The following is a 21,471-nucleotide window of genomic DNA, read 5'->3' as shown; positions in this document are numbered from 1 at the left end:
GTGATATTTTGATCGAAGTACTCAAGAAAAAGGGTCAGGGGATTCGGGGTGATTGGCTGTAGTTCTAGATTTGAACCAGAAACCGGCTTGGCATCATTTCTAGATTGCATACGTTAGGGAAAAGGAGAAGAAGAAAACATGAATTTAGTCAATTTACGTAGAGGAATGAAATTTGGGGGAGATATTTACGGCCTCCATTGCCATTGGCGATTTGTACTTATCAACTCTGGTATGATGGTTGCTGATGGAGGGGGATTTGGCTTGACCCCTTCGTCGTGCGACACGTGGGAGCAACCGGGTATAACCTGGAAGGAGCGTCAGCTAGGCACAACGACATAACCGTGTCCCAAGAAGAAGGCCCAAGCTCACCGAAGAGAGGCCCCAAGCTCCCCAAAAGGAACTCACACTTCCCAGGAGGTAGAGCCCGAGCTCTCCTCAAACCCCAATGGCGTCAAGGACCGTCGCTAAGGGCGAAGCCCGAACTGACCCACTTCGGGTCAGTCTAGGCCGTACTTTTCAAAGCTCAAGACCACCTCACGCACCACTCCGACACTTCGGCTCCAGGTCGCACAATTAAGCAATCATACCTGACATTAAAGAAATCCGTACTCTGAGGCGGTATGCCGCCCTGATCAGGGATCTGACAAATGACAACCGCACTCCAACAACCACCTGCTACCGCCATCTCAGCCGTTGCAGAGATGGCCCTGACAGGGAAGATAGCGGTGGTTACGTCTGCCCCCCAAAGGCGGTGCCGCCTGGTCCAGCTGAGGTTTGGGAACGAGTGCACCAGGATGATTATAAAAGGTCTTCTCCCCCTAGAGTAAAGGCAAATGATACTTTGTGCCTTCTGGTCTTAGAAATCTCTCATCTTCCTTGTCTTCTAACTTGAGCATCGGAGCATTCCCACCGGGTTCCTCCCCCGGGGATCTCTTGTTTCCATCCTGTTTCAGGCATCTTGCGCTCCATCAGAAGCAAGGCTACAAACTGCTAGGACCGACCGAATCGCACACCATCATTTGGCGTTGTCTATGGGAAATGCTTCTAAAAGCCTCCCCCAACCTCCAGCTCATCCCTAAAGAGAATTTTGCATTCATGGATTCTTCCGACAGTGATAGGCATAATGCCAACCTGAATGCTGTCGGGGAACACTCTCAGCTCCCCACTGTCTACATCGGGCAGTTCACCATCCCCCTCTCGGTAGACGGAGTCCCTAACCTGAATGTGCCGCGAACAGTGGCACCTGTGAATGTTCCCCCTCCCCCCTCTGTTGAGACAACCTTCGTTGAACCAACCATAGTCCCTCCGGCGACCAGTCGGAACCAACTCAATGATTTGATACATGGCATGCGGGCCATGCAAGCCCAAATCCAGCAGCTTCAGCAACACTAACTTTACCAGCAACAGGTGCTACATCACGTCTCTCAATACCACTACCAATAGCAGTTCCCCCAACTGCCTTAGAGCCAAGCGTAGCTCCCACCTCGGCACTCTGCTACCAAGCAGGTCAAGCCCTCTCCTCAGGGCGGGTGCCCTCATCGGAGAGAAGCTTCCCAGACTCAGAACCCCTCCAAAAGCCAAGCCTCATCCCCTGGTAGGAGGGAGAGACTAATTGCCCCCGCTTTGCAACATGCTGGTGGATCAGGAACCTCCCGACCTATCAAATCAACACCGCCTTGGCGCTCTCAGTGTTGGCTCCCGCTCACAGAAAATCAGTTCGGGGCCTTAGCCGCGAACCACCACCAGCAGTTCGGGCCTGTTGAGTTCAGCAGCACTGAGGCGAGTAGCGCCAACGCCGGACCTTCCAAGCAATCGTGGAGGTGCCGACGAGCTCGCCGAACTACCACCCGCATCTTACCCGAGCTCAGAGGTAAAGAAGAAGTGAGCTCGGACAAGGTAAAGGTCGCTTCTATTCTTTCAGTCCCTTCCCCCCTGTCATCAGAACTCCTATTTGTCCCCATGCCCAAAGATTTCAAACTCCCCCCGCTAGACAAATATGATGGTTCCTTTGACCCGAGTGATCACGTTGATGCCTTCCAGTCTCAGATGCACCTATCGAGCGCCAGCGAGTCCTGCATGTGCGTATCCTTCACTACCACCTTCAGAGGAGTGGCCCACACATGGTATAGGAACCTGGCCCCCGGGTCAATAAGAAGCCGAACCTAGTTCGTGCAATTCTTCATCGCGCACTTCGTCACCAGCAAGCGGTGCCCCCAAACTAAGGAGAGCCTCCCCAATATAGTCCAGAAGGAAGGAGAGTTCATCCGGAGCTATGTCAAGCGATTCAACGATGTGTGCTTACAGATACCATGCCTAGACCCCGCAGTGCAGCTCGCAGCGGCAAAGATGGGGGTAACGCACAAGGAATTCAGATGGCACATGGTGGTCAACCAGCCCACAACCATAGCCGAGTTCCTCAAGCTCGCGGACAGGTTCATAAGAATAGAGGAGGAGATCAATCAAAGGATTGAGGGCGGGTTTGAAAAAAGGAAGAGGAAAAATGAACCTTCCAACCAAGAGGACAAGAGGAAGAAAGACTTTGCTCGGGGGATGAAGCCAAGTCAGCCGTTCCGAGCTCCTGCGGCAAATCGGGCAGGCTACACACCCTTGAATGTGAAGCGGGATGAGATCCTGATGGTGATCAAGGACGCCCCGTACATAAAGTGGCCACCCTGTCTAAGAGGGAACCCGAATGAAAGGAATAAAAACTTGTATTGTAGTTTTCACAGAGACCACGGTCATAGTACCGAGCACTGTAAAAATCTCTGTGATGAAATAGAAGAACTCATTCGTTGTGGATACCTGAGGAATTTTGTACAAAATAATGATAATAATAATAAGGCAGGTCGGTAGGGGGAGCACGATAGGGATGCTCCCAAGTCCAGCAACAGGCCAACAGAGCAGTCACAGAAGCAACCCCCGGAGGAAAGGTCAGTTCAGGGGACGATCCATGTGATTGTTGGAGGATCGGTTGTAGCAGGCTGCACCTTGGCAGTAGCTTGGGCATCAACCTGATAGGCCACCAGAGAGGAGTAGAATCCCCCAAAGTGAACAAGGGTAGAAAACCTCATACTCTTTACTGAGGACGACACGCGCGGAGTGCATTACCCCCATGACGACGCACTCATCAGAAAGGTAAGGATCAATGACTTTGAAGTCCGACGCATCCTCGTCGATTCAGGCAATTCGGCAGACATCCTTTTCAAAGCGGCTTTCGACCAACTCCAATTCCAAGAGAGTGACTTGAAGCCTGAAAACACCCCACTAGTCAGCTTCAGCAGAGAGGAAGTAAGGCCCCTAGGAAAGGTTACATTACCTGTGGAAGTCAGCACGTGGCCTAGCGCAATGAGGCTCAAACACGACTTTTGGGTGGCCGCAACCCCCTCCCCGTACAACGTCATAGTAGGTCGACCAATCACCCACACATTAAGGGTTGTGGTGTCAACCTACTATTTAGCCATGAAGTTCCCATGGACTTCGGCATTGGGGTAGTGTGGGGCGACCAGCTTGAGTCCTGCAAATGCTACGTTGCCGCCCTCAAGGGAAAAGCCAAGGTGGCCAGCGACCTCGAACTGGAGCGACCCATAGAATAGGACGAGGAGCGAGTTGCACCCACGGAGGAGACCGTTCTCATCCCTGTCTCGACAAAAGACCCAGCCCGAACTCTCCAAATCAGCGGTTCCCTAGAGGAGCCCCTACGATCCGAATTGGTACGTTTCTTACTCAGTAACTTAGATGTTTTCGCCTAGTCCGCGGCAGAAATGCCCGGCATAGACCCTAGTCTCATAACTCACAAACTCAATACTGACCTTGTAGTTAGGCCCATTAGACAGAAGAAACGCAACGTAGCCCCATAACGATGGAGGGCGATCAACAAGGAGGTCGAGAAGCTCCTCGCAGCAGACTTCATAAGGGAAGTTCATTATCCGAGCTGGGTGGCCAACCCCGTTCTGGTAAGAAAAGCCAACGGCAAGTGGCACGTGTGCGTCAATTACACCGACTTGAACCGAGATTGCTCGAAAGATTGCTTCCCCCTCCCCAGGATAGACCGCTTAGTGGATGCGACCTCGGGGCACAAGTTGCTAAGCTTCCTGGATGCCTACTCGGGTTACAACCAAATCAGGATGGACCCGACCGATGAAGAAAAGACCGCCTTCATAACCAAGTTCGGCCTGTACTGCTACAAGGTTATGCCCTTCGGACTGAAAAACGTCGGGGTAACCTTTCAAAGGCTTGTGAATAAGCTGTTAAAACCCTTGATTGGCCCCAAGATAGAATGTTATGTAGACGACATGGTCGTCAAAACCCAATTTTCACATAAGTTAATGCAAGACTTGCATTCTGTCTTCCAAATTCTGCGCCGATTTAACATGAAGCTAAACCCTAACAAATGCGCTTTCGGTGTCACCTCGGGTAAATTCCTAGGGTACATCATCAACCGGCGCAGTATTGAGGCCAACTCGGACAAAATAAAAGACATCCTAGATATGAGACCACCCCGAAAGGTAAAAGAGATTCAGAGGTTGAATGGCAGAATAGCCACTCTGAGTCATTTTATGTCTAAGTCGGTAGACCGCTACTTGCCTTTCCTTAAGGCAATGAAAAGCAAAGGGTTTGAATGGACCCCAGGTTTCTATCTCGCGTTTGACGAGCTCAAAAGGTACCAAGCCAGAATCCCAGTTTTGACTCGGCCTGAAGAGGGTGATGTCCTAGAGTTGTACCTCTCAGCAAGTGACGAAATGGTAAGCTCGGTACTAATAAAGGTAGTAGATCGGGTCCAACAATCCATCTACTATGTTAGTAAAGTATTGCAGGGAGCGGAGACGAGATATCCGGAGATAGAAAAAGTAGCCTACACATTGGTCATTGCAACCCGGAAACTCCGCCTGTACCTCCAAGCCCATACCATTATCGTCCTCACCGACAAACCTCTGAGGCAAGTGTTTCTTAGGCCTGAGGTCTCCGGTCGACTGACGAAGTGGGCCATCAAGCAAAGTGAGTACGACCTCCAGTACAAGCCACAATCTGCTATCAAGGCCCAAGCCTTGGTGGATTTTGTTGCATATGTTAGACAGTTTTGTATGCCCTTAGCTTCAATCTGATTTGATGTACTTTTGTTATTTAGTGGAAATAAATAAAGTGCATGTTTGATTCATGTTGTTTGGTTTAATTCTGTGTGAAACCCAAAAACTGGACATTTATAGAGACTCATGTTAGTTTTAAATGTTCACAGCCGTTGGATAAGTCTGGGGAGATTTATCCTGTCAAGGCTGATACTGGTGTGCCACCAAGTGTTGGGATGGCCTGTCTCAGCCATCAGGGTAAGACCCGAGGCACATGCAGTATGGGATTACTTGAATCCTTGAACCGGAACCAGATTTCCAGTATTGCCCTGGACCTTGGAGATAGATGGGCAAAACTGAAAAGTTACACCTGACCCCTAGACTCGATTATGAAATTTCACTAGGTGTTGGATCAGGCTGCCTTTGATATGCCAATCAGTGAGATCCTTAGCGGGGATCAAAACCTGGGTATCTTGGGGTAGTTTGAGAATTCATCTGAGTGGGTGATCATAGTGACAGAATCAGCCACTTTGTCGGACAAAGGGTAATGATCGGGAATGCACTTTCTCTGATGGAAACCAAACTGCCGGCAGTTGATTTCAATCGTTGGAATTTTGTTTTGCAAAATTAATATATTTATATATATATATATATATATGTTCGGTTTCGAATTGTTTGCAAATGGTTTTAATTCCCGGGATCCATGTGAGAGGAGAGTGCGGCACTGTTCCTTGCAGCCGAGGGAGAGGTCCTCTCTTGTCGGGCAGTGCTTGATCATTAAGGGCTGAGAGGTTAAGTGTAAGACCATTGAGGATAATACCTGATGGGCTAATCTTGCACCTGCCCACAGTCCCTGGGTTTTTATAAGATGGCTTGGCCCAAGGACCACTTAATGTAAGTGTTGGGCCCATAGGGTCCATATGATGGACTCAAGGGGTTCATTGAGTTTTTTAGTGAATTCGGCTGGGCCTTGTATTAAAGGCTGGGCCGAACCCATGTGGCTGGTGTGTAGATCAATGCTTGGGTCCTACGCCATACAAAGAAGCCCAACTGGGCAGCAGATTGGAAAGTAATTAGACACTGAACAATTAATGGGCCAAAAGCCCATTTCGAGGTGGGCTGATATGATCACCCATCCATGGGGCGAATTTGAGATTAAAGTTAGTAAAAGGATTGAGCCTTTTAGCCTTATCCACTCTAAGAGACCAAATTCAAATTAGATTTGAATCTGATAACCTCCTGATAAGATCAGGAGTAAGCTAACTCTATTTGCAGAAAGGATTAAGATTATCCCCTATCCAAATACTGATTTGGATTGGGATAACTCCTAAAAAGGAGGTTTCTTAATCAAGAAGAAAGGAGGAGATTTCGAACCACCTAGAAGAGGTATAGGATACCTCCTGCGAAAACAGATCTGATCTGATTCATACTCTCTAAAAAACAGAAAAAGCAGTTCAGCCTTTTTCGATTTGGAGATCTCCTCCTGCCGCCGCCATCTGCCATTGCAAGATTAGATCTTTGCAGAAAAGAAAGTCAAGAAATCTGTTCTTGACATCAGTCTTGCAAGAAAGACTGAAAACGATTCAGTGTTTAGTACTTCCAGAGGATTCTTGTGAAGGATCCAGTGTGTAGGACGCACCCTGCTGGTTCTGTTCCATTCACAGCTGTGTCATCTTCAGCAGGAACGGATCTTGGAGCATTCTTTGGGCGTGAACACCAACTTTGGGAGATACTGCTTCTCCGGATCAGATATATTCCTCCCATTTATCTTTTGGTACAGATCTGGTTTGATTATGGTTCAAGTAGGATCCTCGAATATTGTATTCTAAATTTAGGGAATATGATTCCCAGTTGAGAGAAGGTAGGAAATTTTTGAAATTCGCCCACCCATTCCGCAACCTTTATGGCGTCCATTAGATGGATCCTACCATTCTTTCAGCATAATGCACATTCAGCCCTAAAGTCTCTAGCCCGGTTGAGCACGAAGCTCTCGGATCAGGCGAGCTCAGTGCCCCCAGGCCGGTTGAGTCCAAGCACCGTGAGGCCACCCCCAGTTCGGTATCTCTCCTAGTTAAGCCAAGCGCGAACTGGGATGAAGAACCCTGGGTCCTTCATGTAGATGGCTCTTCGAACTATCAGGGCAACGGAGCTAGAATAGTTCTGCGCGGTCCGAGTGGCACAAAACTGGAGTACGCACTACGCTTCGAGTTCACGACATCCAACAGTGAGGCAGAATACGAAGTGTTGATAGCCGAGCTAGCCCTGGCCCAACAAGTAGGAGCTAAACACATCGTCATCTGCAGCAACTCCCAGCTCATGGTCAATCAGGTTACAGGCGAATATGAAGCCCGCGAACCAACTATGATCGCCTACTTAGCCAAAGTAAAGGAGGCTCTACTTGACTTCCAATCACACTTCATCAAGCAAGTCTTGAGGTAGGAGAATGCTGAGGCCGATGCCCTGTCCCGGTTAGCCAGCCCTAGTGATAACACCATGAGGACCGTGTACATAGAAGACTTACCTCGGCCTAGCATTCTCAGGGGGGGGGGGCAAAGGTAGCTCTTGTCATCCAAGCAGAGCCGAGCTGGATCGATCCACTCATGAGCTTCCTGCTACATGGGCCCTCCCCGCAGACTGCAATGCCACTAGGAGGGTAGAGCGTCAGGCAGCCAAATACGTCATAATAGACGGATGGCTGTATCGAAGATCCTACATGCTCCCCTACCTACGCTGCTTGTGACCTCTCGAAGCCGAGCTTGTACTACACGATATTCATGAAGGCCTGTGCGGCAAACACCTGTGGGGCATGGCCCTCGCTCAAAAAGCACTACGACAAGGGTACTACTAGCCAACAATGAAAGCAGACGCTGTTGAGTTAGTCAGAAAATGCGATAAGTGCCAAAGGCATGCCAATATTCACCATCAGCCTGCCATCGACCTCAAGTACCTCACCAGCCCATGGCCCTTTGCGCAATAGGGCATCGACCTGCTTGGGACATTCCCGATAGCAATAGGTGGGAGGAAGTTCCTAGTAGTGGCGGTAGACTATTTCATAAAGTGGGTAGAAGTTGAACCTCTCGCGACAATCATAGCTCGAAACGTCCAAAACTTCTTTTGGAAGAACATAGTGTGCCACTTCGGGTTACCTCAGGTTCTGATTTCCGACAATGGCAAGCAATTTGAGGATATCAAATTCCAAGAATGGTGCAAAGACATGGGGATTCGGCAGAACTTCACGTCGGTCGCACACCCGCAAGCAAACGGTCAGGCAGAAGTCACAAACAAAGCTATCCTCCGCAAACTGAAGGCCAGGCTGGACCGAGCTAAAGGACTATGGGCGGACGAGCTACCCAGCGTCCTATGGGCCTATTGAACCACAGAGAAGACCACCACTGGAGAAACTCCCTTTAACCTTATCTACGACACAGAGGCAATCATCCCAGCCGAAATCGAAATCCCCTCATTATGGCTGGAAGCATACTGCGACAAGACCAATGAAGACGAGCTACGTATCAACCTCGACCTACTCGACAAGGTAAGAGACCTCGCCTACATCAAGACCGTAGCATACCAGCGAAGGGTAGCTCGGTACTACAATGCCAAAGTCAAGAAACGAAACTTCCGCATCAGTGACCTGGTCCTCCACAAGGTCATGGCACCTGAGCCCGATGTTGGCAAACTTGGACCAAATACCCTGGAGGGTAAACAAATACCCTGGGCATGGAACGCCATCAACTTAAGACGATATTACCCGTAAATTATCAAACTAAGTGGACTATAAGCCACCCCCAGAGCCCAAGGGCCAGAATGCCGAGCTAACAAGGACCTCGGCACCATAAGACCCAATCGCCCCTTCGGCATGGGCATAGCCCGAGGTGCATAGCCCGCTCCGATTCAGGCCTATTGAGGATGGATCAAGTGTATAACAGTTTGCCTTGGGACCTAATCCTAGCAGTTCGGCAATATAGTCACCTTGGCAAGAAAGAAAAAATAACAGTGCACAACACTTGACAAAAAGGGTGTTTTCATTACAAAAATTTTGTTTACAAGTATTTCGTTTACAATTGGCTCCATGCAAAAAGAAAAAGAAACGATGAGCTCACAGGCTCGGAGGCACATCTCCCTCGCCCTTAGAAGGAACTTCGGCAGCACCTGGAAGGTCCGCTTCATCTTCAGAGTCTGCATCATCGTCAGCTACAGCAGCCATCTCCGGAGTAATGCGCGAGGTGGTTATGGCACTGATATCGAGCTTGGTGTACGCATGCCTTATCATTCACCGGCTCAATTTGAAACCCCTCCGATATGAGCCCACCATCAAGTCATCAAAACACGCCAACGCAATATAATCGTCGATGGCCTTCACCTTAGCTTCCTTGAGGGCCTGAAAGAAGATCTCGGTCTTCTCTTTGATATCAGTCTGAAGGTACTCAACCTTGTGCTCCAGGCCCCCCTTCAAGTTCACCAGATGCTTCACTACAAGTCTTAGGGCCCCGTTATCCCTCCGAAGCCTCTCCAGCTCAGTTTGTTGTGCCGAAGACCGCTCCTGAGCTACTCTCAGCTCCGCATGCACTGCACGGGAGGCCTCTTCAGCAGCTTGTGCCCGCTTCAGGCTCCTCTCCGCTTGAAGAGTTAAGGCATGGATAAAGGAGTTCACCTACCAAGGCAAGAACAGGTCAGTCCGACAAGAGGAGAATAACGACAAGAAAAACGTTTAAGGAAAAACCACTTTGACTTACCACCATGGCGTGAGAAGCAGTGCGCGCACCTATGTGGCTTAGAGGAAGGTCAGCCCATGCCGTAACTTCCTCAGGGAAAACAGCCTTCTTGCTCTTGCGAAGAGCGTAGCTCGGCGTCAACACGCTACCAACCCCCTCTTGGCTTCCCGAGCTGGAAAGCACAGCCCGAGTGTAAGAGGCTGTGGTATCGGCGTCCCGGGCTTCTGTCGCTTCCGGAGCAGGATGTGCCACCTCGAGCTCCCTGGGAGGCTCCATGACTGGATGGCTTGTCACTTCGGGCTCCACGGCCCAAGGAGACTCAGCGCGAACCCGCTTAGCAGCCCGCTTTCTCCTCTTCATTCCATCAAGTAAGTTTGCACCATAAGTCTTCTCCGCCTCCATGACATCTGCGAAAAAAGCTCGGCATCAAAAACAAAAAAAGAAGAGGACAAAAACAAAACAAAAACAACCTCTGAGCAAGAAACCTATCCGAACTCAAACCGGTCTGAACAAGCTTGGCCTTCGTAAGGTAATCTCGACACTTGAACCCGAGTCGGGCCCAGTCCTGGAGGCCCTCCATCATGCCTTTGTCTAACATGGTACCGGGATCAGGAACAGCCACCCCCCAATCAGTAGGAAACGACCACCCCGTAACATTTTGGACCACGAAGTAGTCCCGTTTCCACGCTGGGACCTTACTCGGAAGCTCGTGCAGAAGTTTAAACCTCGGACGGGGAGACATGTAATAGGCCCGCTTGCGCCCGGGGAGGGGGTCCGCTTGCTTCTTAAGCATAAGGATGGCGAAAAAAATTTCCAAGTCTATTGGAAGGGAATGTTCGCAACAAAGGGAGATGGTCCTGACAACGTTACGGATGGAGTTCGGGTGAAGCTGACCGATAGTAACACCGAAGTGATTCAAGACCTCGACGATAAGGGGATGGAAAGGAAGGCGCAGCCCGACAACGAGCTGCTCCCAGAATATCACGATCTCATTTGGACCGTGCTCCCAAGAAAAGTTGCCCATGGGTAAGATATAAGTATACTCCCCGGGCAGGTTGAATTGACAAACAAGAGACCAAAGTCTCTCAGGCGTCATGGTGGAGGGACCGAACTTATCTGGCATCCGAGCTCGATGGGAGGTGGATGCCAAGCTACCCAAGGTGACCGAGCCTAAAGGCTTTACCTCGGGCTCACATAGAGGGCTGTCGGAAGCAGCAGCTCGAGTCGTGGACCTAGCCTCAGACCTTCCTAGAAGACTACCTAAGCTACCTGAACTGGACATTGAAAGGAAAGGAAATTGAAAAAAGCTAAGGGGACTCACCAAGGAAAAGCTACTGGACTGGGAGAAGTGACGCGAGCTGACAACCTTGGACGTGAGCTCATGGGACAAATGCTGGAAAATGGCGAAGGAAAGTGACCAGGGCCCCCCACTATTTATAGCCATTGTTCTCGCGCATCAATGGCCAAGATCAAAGCCATCCAACGGCTCTCAGAAAAACCGGTTGCACAACTCCCAAGGTGAAATCAGTTTAGCACGAATTTTTGACGTCCAAGAATTTATAATCGTTTGACGTCCCCGCGTGAGCTGTACGCGACCCGAGATTGACCCTGGTCGAGCCGAGCCGACCCTGATCGAACCAAAAGTGTAAGTAGGTCAGATTGGAGAATCTCCGAACCAGACCAAGCGCGCCACGAGACAAATTCACCCATCATCCTGTGAACTCCCCACGCCGGGTCGAGACCCCGGGCACAGATCGCGCACCATCAGTTGCCATCGTCGCCATCGAAGGAGAGCTGCCGCTGCAATCAGGGAAATGAAGTTCTTTCTGGTCACCAATTCTAACAAAGAGAGATCACAGAGAAACAGAAGATCGTTGTTCTCTCTATAGAGAGCGATTGGGGCAGCTGCAACAGATAGATGGTAGGGTAAGAATGGGGAAGGGGGAAAATAGTAAAATAATAAAAGATTGAGCAAGTGGGTAGTGCCGTCTGCTTTGACCAAAGAACAGAAAGGAAGCCACCCGACCTAGAAGAAGAGAAGGAAAGCCACGTACTAGTAATTGCCGCCGATTGCTGAGTTCAAAGAAGCTTCGCTCATAACTGAGAGCAATAAACAGTGGATTCAAATAAGAAATTGCTTCGAAGTATATAAATTTGTGCCCAAGCTTTAGGTAGATTAGTTTAGCTCTCGCTCTTCGACTAGAAAATACAAATTTCATGGCTTCTGTCTATGATCTTATCAATGAATACACACTCACACACCATTAAATCTTCTAAAGAAAAGGGCAGAGTTGCTTGTCATGAAAGAAATATAAAGAAAGTCTTAAAATATCAGATTTCATGGTTCACATTAGTTCATGTTTTTCGTTCTGGAATTGTTGAGGAAATGAAAAGGTTATGTTGTTGATCAGATTTTGTTAGTCCTCTGTTTATTGTCGAGAATGCTCGTTTGTAGTGGTAAAATCCAATACTCAGGAGCTGATAGATCTCTTATTGACTTCAGAAATGGTGTCAGTCCTGAAAATCGGCTTTCGTCGTGACAAGAAGCATCTATTGAAGCACTAACTGCAATTGAGCTCCGCAACCAACACCTATGACCGATTCTAGCAGATATGGGTCCTGGAACTTATGTGGGCAGATTGGTCCTCCTTTGTTAAGGTCAAGTCTTTTAAGGTATTTAGGTTTGTCTCAACCCACATCTTCAATTCCGAAGGTATTGCTGTTGAGGGAACTGGGAGAGTTGGCATGTGCTACCCAGTGTTTAAGCTTTCGGTTTTTCATCTCAAGTCTGATAACATCGGTGCCACTGAGACGGTGTGATGTGCGAACACAAACTGAGCATAGTTGCAGAACTTTCTTTTGACCCGATAACATAGGGTTCAACTATAATATTAGAAAACTTGGGACCAATCAACCACTATCATGAAAGTGGTAACCTAATTAGGTGGCTATTTATCAAATTCATGGGGGTTGATATAAGAGTTGGATGCCACTTTTAATGGAAAAACTCAAGTTAGATTATGAATCAATCCTTTGTATATCAGTTTCTTGCCTCTTTTATTCCTCTCTTACTATAAGGCAGCACACCATCCACTCACTTGTGAATCCCGACAGTTGCAATACTTAAATCTGTCAATTGCTGGGTTTATTGGCACAATCCCTTCCAACTTGGGTACCCTGTCTAGTTGTGCTAGCTTGGTGTCTTTTCTGAATTCTCTGCATTGACTGATGATGATATTTAGTAGGTAACTGGTCTAAGGTTTTCTAAGAAATGTTGCATGGAAAGGGGTGGACCTTTCACTGATGGGGGCTTGGTGTCAAAAGCTTAGAAATGCTGCATTTGTTCATTGAGAATTTTTCCCCATGAATGAAAACATTACCAATGTGCGGATGCAAATGCTGAGGTTGGTATGACGAGCACTCTCTGAGGAATAAATCTGGATTCACTAATGTAGAATACAAGTCATGGACACTAGACTAATTGGATGGTCTTGGCATGTATTGAAAATTTTATTTTGGAAACTTGTAGAAAAACACTAATGGAATGCTCGCAAATATGCACAACTTTTTTGTTTTGATAAATATGCATAACTTATTTTTAAGAAAAAACAAAAATAACTGCCATGTGCTGATGTGGCAGTTGTTTATTCCTTGAAAATAAAATCATTCGAGGAAGTGAGGGTTAAACAAGTGTGCCAATTTTCTCTTTTTAGATTAATTGAATTCACGTCAGTGCCCCACAATGCCCGAATATCCCTACTTTGTATTGGAAACATCTCCCAATGACAAGTATAAGAGATAACGAGACATCATCAAAACATCTTAAGGGTTGAAAGAGAGCAGGGTGCATGCCACTTCTCGACTGCAGTTACATGGATTTGATCCCCAACCTCCATACCTCCATATTCAGATTGTCACCGAGTGACCATCTCAGCTACTGCCTCTATAAAAGACCCCAGATAACTGGGATCAATATTTTCATACAGAATAAAACATTTCCTACTACCGTGTCACAAAGCATGCAGTGTTATTTCAAATTGTCCTGCGATTGTGTAAAATGATAAAAGATAAAATCAGTGGTGTGTTCACGTTTTATTGAGGCTGCGTTTGGAAAGGATGTAAATGGAGTGTAAATCCCCATTCAGGGTAAATTTGTACTCTGGTTAATTTTTGCCTGTGTTTGGTAACATTACCTTTATGCATTGACAAATGACAGACCAATGCATAAGTACATCAATAAAAAAGAAGTAAATTTGCAATCAAGTGGACTTTTGATAAAAAAAAAAACATATGCTTTATTGGAATTCACACCCATTACAGTTAAAAGTCAATTTAGTAAGAAGGTAAATTTGTCAGTGCAAAACTAATCCAATTTTACAATTTATATGAACTGTTTTGCACTCTACATATTTGCATTCACACTTATTTGCATCATTTCTAAACACAGCCTAAGGGTTTCAGAATTGTACTATGACTGTGTAAAATGTATTCTAGTCATACAGTATAAATCCATGTAAGGTATTGAAAACTTGACTGGATTGCCAATTTAATAGGGTTAAACTGGAATTACACCCTCAAGAGTAACTGGCTACTTTTGGCAATTTAAACCTTGTAAATATATGAGAAAATAGAAACAATATCCATTTCCGTTTTGATGCCTAATCTGGTTTTCAAGTACAACTGAGTGATTTTGGTGATTTTAAAGTTAAACATTTAATTCTGATTCATAATTCAATAGAAGGAAAAGAGAGAGAAGAAACAAAGCCCATTCTCATTTTGTTGCCTGTTCTTTTTTGAAAACATTGTCCATAGATCTTTCACACCCTCTATGTGGCAAACTTCAGGCCTACAATTCTTTGCCACTTGTCTAAATGTTCCATTCTTCTTATCCCAGATCATTTTACAAAGAAAGATAACCACTCTTACATGATACATATTACACCATTAGGGGAAAATATCCCACCATCAAGGTCCAATGGTAGAACCAGTAAATTGGAGACCCGTACAGTCAAATTTGTTCTTTTGGCTTTTCATCACCTCCAAGTCTATTAACATTATTGAGCCAGTATCATAAAATTAAGTGGTAACCTATAGGTGGTTATTTATTAAATTCATAAGGAATTTTGATTGGTCAAAACTCTTCCAATACCATATCTTTCCTATAAAATAGATTTTTTCTTAAGGTTATGTTTGGTTTGAAGAAAAAGCTAAAGAAAGGAAAGAAAAGGTAGGAGAATCTTTGCAAACTTTGTATAGATTTTCCTTTCCCTATCTTTTCCCTCAAACCAAACATGACCTAAATTCAAAATCCTGAATTTTCTGTTTGTACGCTTTGCAAAGACTCCAATCACCTTCTTATCATATCTCCCTTCCAGAAAATGAAGGCTATTGTTCCATGGAAAAGAAGAGGAAGGTGGGTTATATGGTGTGGGATTGATGTTGACAATGCCAGAATGCATGTTGGCAATTAATCCAAAACTCCCCTCTTCAGTTTCATGGTTTCATCTCAGATTGAGTTAATTAGTCTAAAAAGCCTTTGAAATTTTCCACCTAGCGTGAAGAATGGTGTCCAAAAAGTAATCTGAGAAAGGGTCCACAATGCCTGGGACTTTTAGGTTTCCATCACAGTCACCATCTATTATGTTCACGCATGTGGAAAACTTCATAACGAAACCATTCCTTTTGAAAATTGAGCCAAACGTTTTGGAGGAGTTCATGCAGCAGTTTCTGGCTTGGTATGGTGTGCCCCACACAGAAGGATTAGAAACTCTATTTGGTGAAAACCCAGAAAGTCTCGGTTCAACCAAGCTAATTTAATTTGTATTTAGGTTACTGAACAAGCATAGACATAGGCCATCAATGAATATCTGAACAATTGAAGTCTAAATTATAAGGCGGCTTCCCGAATCCTTGCAAAATTTCTGAAACAGGATGACTTGATTAGTGATCCCCTCCAAAGTCCAGATTGATGGCCCTTTGGTTGACAATTTGTTTGGTTCCTTAGTCCATGTCTGCCACATTAAACAATAAATATCTTTCCACTTGTTCCACTAAGGTAAAATGGTAAATAAGATCTCCCAGCCAAGAAGACAGCCATTAACACGGTGGCTCTTTGCACTCTCTCATCTTCAGCACAAAGAGCACGCAAAGCTCAGTAATTCATTGAAGACTCAAGTAGGCCCTTGACATTGACGAGAAGAACAGAAATTAGTTCAAGTCGACGAGAGTCTTCGCTCTCTCTTATCTTCTCTCAGATCTTATCCCCAAAGACACGCCCTTGAATCTATTTAAGAAACGAAAAGTTTCTCCCTGTTCACTCATTAATGAAACTATTAAAAATGTCTGTTGCAAGTGCTGCTGAAATGATGAGAACATTCAAAGTTGTTGGGTGGGCTCTGCTTATCATCTATTTGTTGTCAAGAGTATCAGTTTGTCATGGTGCTACAACAGGTTGCTCAGAATCTGATAGGAAAGCTCTGATCGACTTCAGAAGTGGTATTGCCGATCCTGAAGGTCGACTCCATTCATGGCAAGGGAGTGAGTGCTGTCAATGGAGCGGAGTCAGGTGCGACAACAAAACTGGAGCTGTAACTGCAATCGATCTCCACAACCCACATCCATATGACCCTTATTCTTCTGTCTGGTATGGATTTTGGAACTTAAGTGGGCGGATTGATCCTTCTTTGTTAAGGCTCAAGTCTTTGAGGTATTTAGACTTGAGCCTCAACACATTTCAAGGCATCCCAATTCCTGACTTTCTCGGTTCTATCAAGGAATTGAGATACCTGAACCTATCCAATGCTGGGTTTAGCCGTGCAATTCCTGCCAATATTGGTAATCTTACTAAGTTGCAGTATCTTGATTTGTCTTCTGTATCCAATGTTTTGAATGATTTTAATCCTCAACTAATAGCTGCTGATATTCAGTGGGTAACTGGTCTTGCTTCTCTAAGACACCTTGCACTGAATGGAGTGAACCTCTCGAGTGTGGAGTCCAATTGGGTCCAAGTTCTAAATATGCTCCCATCACTGACAGAGTTGCATTTATCTAGCTGCAGCCTCCCAGGCTCCCTTTCATCTATTCAACCTGTTAATTTTACTTTACTCAAAGTTATAGATTTGAGCTCAAACAGTTTCAGTATGAAGATTCTCAACTGGATCGTGAATGTGAGCAGCCTTGTGTATGTGGATGTAGGTGATATTACTGGTCTTTATGGAAGGATTCCTCTTGGTTTCTCCAAGCTTCCAAATTTGCGTTACTTGGATCTTTCCATGAACAATCTGTCTGCTAGTTGTCCACAGTTACTCGGTGGAAGTTGGCCAAGAATCGAGATATTGAAGCTATTTGGAAACAGAATACATGGCAAAATACCTTCATCCCTTGGAAACATGACACCCTTGGATGAATTGGACTTGTCTAACAACAACATCAAGGGCGGAATTCCAAGCTCCATTGGTAAGCTTTGCAACTTAAAGAGCTTAGAATTATCTAATAACAACTTGGATGGGGTGTTACCAGAATTTGTTCAAAGGACAGAAAACTACTGCAGGTCTGGCGGGAGCCCCTTGCCTAACCTGATCTCAATGAGGATGAGTAGCAACCGTTTGGTGGGGAGTCTACCAGACTGGCTGGGCCAGCTGAAGAATCTGCAAGTACTGGATTTTGAGAATAACTCCTTCCAAGGCCCCATCCCTCCATCTCTAGGTAGATTGTCACAACTACAGTACTTGTGGCTTCGAAAGAATGAACTGAATGGAAGCATCCCAGATTCTCTAGGACAACTTTCCAAATTGGTTTCTTTAGATCTGTCTTACAACCAACTAAGAGGTTCTGTTTCAGAATCTCATTTCTCAAAGCTTAGTAACTTGGAGTTACTAAGCATGTCTTCTAATTCCTTATTAATTTTGAATGTTACCTCCAAATGGGTCCCTCCATTTCAGGTCATGAGAATTTATATGAGATCATGCCGGTTGGGTCCAAATTTTCCAGCATGGCTTGAAGCTCAAAAGCAACTCACAGATTTGGACTTCTCAAATGCTAGCATTTCCAGTCCAATACCCTACTGGTTTTGGAATGTTTCCTCCAATATAAATGTAGTATTGAATGTCTCTTTGAACCAATTACAGGGTAAACTGCCAAACCCACTTAACCTCATCCATGGTGTGGGTGTTGATTTCAGCTCCAACCTATTGGAAGGACCCATACCTCTTCCAGCAGTGGAGATTGTGTCACTGGATCTCTCTAATAATCGATTCTCTGGATCTATCCCCCCAGACATTGGCTTTGTAGCTCCCAACTTGATTTTTCTTTCTCTTTCAAATAACCATCTTACAGGCAATATCCCAACCTCTTTAGGAAACATGTTGCTGCTAGAGGTCCTTAGTCTTTCGGGAAACAATTTAACAGGAAACCTCCCTGCAAGCTTAGGGAATTGTTCTAGTCTAAATGCCCTAGACCTTAGAGACAATCATTTATCAGGGTCAATCCCTTTGTCATGGGGCCAATTGTTGATGCTTCAGTCTTTGCACCTTGGTGGTAATGGGATATCAGGGGAGCTCCCTTCATCCCTACAAAACTTCTCTAGCTTGGAGACGCTGGATCTCGGAAACAACAAATTGTTGGGTAAAATTCCATATTGGATCGGAGAAAGTCTATTTGCTCTTAGAATTCTTCGGCTGAGGTCAAATGCATTTTCTGGTAGAATTCCATCCCAACTTTCCAATTTGAGCTCCCTACAAGTGTTGGATCTTGCAGATAACAATTTGGTTGGCATCATTCCTTCTAGCTTAGGGAATCTTAAAGCAATGGCCAATGTACAAGAGGAAAACCAGTATTTGCTGTACGGAGGCGTCGGAGGCATTGTCATATACTACGAGGAGAGCTTGGATTTGTCCATGAAAGGCTTGCTCCTTACATACAGCAAAACTCTTTCTCTTGTAACCTGCATTGACCTGTCTGAAAATAATTTATATGGAGACTTCCCTGAATCAATAACAAATCTATCAGGGTTGATGGTTTTGAACTTGTCGAGAAACCATTTCACTGGAAAAATTCCTGAAACAATTGCGAGCTTGCATGAATTGTCATCTCTTGATGTCTCAAACAATCAGCTCTCTGGTTCCATTCCTTCTATCATGTCGACCATGGCTTCCTTGGGTTATCTCAACTTGTCAAACAACAACTTATCAGGCTCAATTCCATACAAGGGGCAGTTGACAACTTTTGACATGTACTCATACACTGGGAATCCAGGTCTATGTGGTGATCCACTTCCTGTAAAATGTGATGAAGGTGAGGATTCAAATAAACAAACAACTGTTGAGAGGAATGGGGGCAATATAGTCAACAGCAACTGGTTTTACTCTGGTATTGGTACAGGTTTTGCAGCAGGTCTTCTGGTACCCTTTCTTGTTTTAGCCATGAAAAAGTCATGGAGCAATTCCTACTTCAGCCTTGTTGATAAAATTGTGTATAGAATCTGGGATAAGTGAAGCAGCAGAGCCATATCCCATGAGAAATAACATCAATGGTGAATTTCCAACTGAAGATTAACCATTGATTCAAGTTGGGTAGAAGGCCATGGCTTTAGTTCCAAGTTAGTGGTATTCTGTAGGTTACTTGTGGTAACATATGGTTATATACACTTTGAAATGCATTTCTTCATCCACTTGCCAAAAGCATAAGAATCAGCCAAGAATTTTGCTTTTACATGTCCTTATATTTATAGTTAACTGTTCACTATACACAAAGTAGGTTGTGTATTCTGTGTAAAGTTCATCAAAGTAAGCACCATTTCAGAAGTAATAAATACACATTTCAGAAGTAGGTTGGGTACTGGGCTTTTATATAGGCGGGATGGCTCGTTGGTATGTTAGCTGGTTTGCTCTAGCATTGATGCAGAATCGGTTTCTCTACCACTGATTTGAGGAAAAGGGGTTATGAGTCGTGCATGGCACCAAATACCAAAAAAATAAAAAAAAATTCAGACGTATTACACAAAATTTAATCCGACTAAATACTTTTTTTCAAAAAATGAATTTTTTTTTTATGGCAAGCATGATAATATATTTTGAACGTATTTGGTTCCAAATTTATTTTTCATTCATTTTTTTATCAACCAAAATAATAATAAAGACATACATACAATACTCATTGGTAGATAAATAGTTGAAACATGCAAGACACACACCAACAAAACAAATATCAATCACGTGGGTCCCACATCAATAGCATAAAATGTAAAATATAAAAAAGAGAAAAGAGAAAACCTGAGAATCTTTTACACTTTGTTACATGGGGAAAATATGAAAGAAAATTTAAAAGAAGCAATTAACACCTATTTAAAACAAATTAAAATGAAATTATTTTGCTGAATTTATTAGGCAATTAACAATTTCATCAAATTGATATCAATGGACCAGATTTTGGTCCAATCCAATCCAGTCCAGTATATATGAGTCCAATTTAATGTTTAGACTGGTCCAATCTGATGAATACTAGCTTTGGACCATTCTAGACTGGTCCAATTTAATGTCTAGACGGTCCAAATTATTTGTTCAAAATGGTTTTAATATAGATAGGGTGCAACCCAAACCTGGCCCATTGACACCTGTACTCTTATTTATGTCTATGGAACAGATATTGGTTCAATCTGACCCAATCCAAGATAAATCCACTACAAACCGACCAGGTTCAATCCAATCCAATAAATAGTTTATACTATTAAGTTTGGAATGGTCCAATTCAATATGTCTTATTGATCTGTCCAATCTATTCAAATTAATTTTGAATTGAACCAAATCCAATCCAAACCCAATCCATTGAAACCCCTAAGTATATTCAATAAAGATAACATATTAAGATGAAAGCATTTTTTATAAAAGTACTTTTACACGGAAGTACTTTTGTGCTATGGGGCTGATTTTTAATATTAAATCACTTTTATAAAGGTGCTCTTACACTTAAGGACTTTTATAAAAGTAAATTTATGAAAAGTAGTTTTGTGAAAGTAAGTACTTTTATGAAAACACTTTTATAAAAATACTTTTATGAAAGCACTTTTATAAAAGTACTTTACTAAAGCACTTTTATGAAAGTACTTTTATGAAAGCACTTTTATGAAAGTACTTTTTCAAAACATTTATGTCAATTGGTAAACATTGACGGTTGGAGACTTAGGTTGGCGGTTTATGAATACTAGCACAATTTTTTTTTTAAGAACAAAAATGAGCAATATACGACACTTGTCAGTCTGAAAAAAAAAAAAAAAAAAACATCATTTGAAAAAAAAAGGTTTGGTTCATAGAAATATTTTCTCATTTTGCCTATTTTTACCCATTCTTGTCCATTTTAGAATTTCATCTTGGATAAGGATAAGAAAAAATGAGAATTAACCCAAACATGACCAAACACTCTCATGTAATTCATTCTTGCCCAGAATGAATAAGAATTGAAAGAATGAGACCTATGGCAGCGAACCAAAATGGCCTACACTTTTAATCCTATTAACATAACAAAAAGACACAAAATTCATAAAATAAGACATGTACAAAATAATGAAAACATTGTCCACTAACCTGGAATAGGACTAAGGTACACTATTTACATTCCCATTTATAAAGAAACAACCAAAGACCAGAATCTGATTTAATAGCAAAATCCCTATAACTTTGTCTAGGGCTGCAAATTGGGTT

The 21,471-nt window shown here is 44.2% G+C and overlaps 1 protein-coding gene across 1 annotated transcript; it reads left to right on the top strand.

The window, feature by feature from the left end:
- Positions 1-15,753: 15,753 nt before the first annotated feature.
- On the top strand, positions 15,754-19,486 carry LOC148872386 (receptor-like protein EIX2). The gene has a single exon (XM_088968445.1). It carries the CDS (start codon positions 16,102-16,104, stop codon positions 19,267-19,269), a length of 3,168 nt encoding a protein of 1,055 aa, XP_088824571.1. The 5' UTR covers positions 15,754-16,101; the 3' UTR covers positions 19,270-19,486.
- The last annotated feature ends 1,985 nt before the right edge of the window (positions 19,487-21,471 follow it).

The sequence above is a fragment of the Nelumbo lutea genome, chromosome 2 (genome assembly GCF_056320005.1).
Source record: "Nelumbo lutea isolate HS-2025 chromosome 2, American lotus-T2T, whole genome shotgun sequence".
NCBI classification, from domain to species: domain Eukaryota; kingdom Viridiplantae; phylum Streptophyta; class Magnoliopsida; order Proteales; family Nelumbonaceae; genus Nelumbo; species Nelumbo lutea.
The sequence above is the reverse complement of the archived record's forward strand: the minus strand, read 5'-3'. Positions and strand labels throughout refer to the sequence as shown.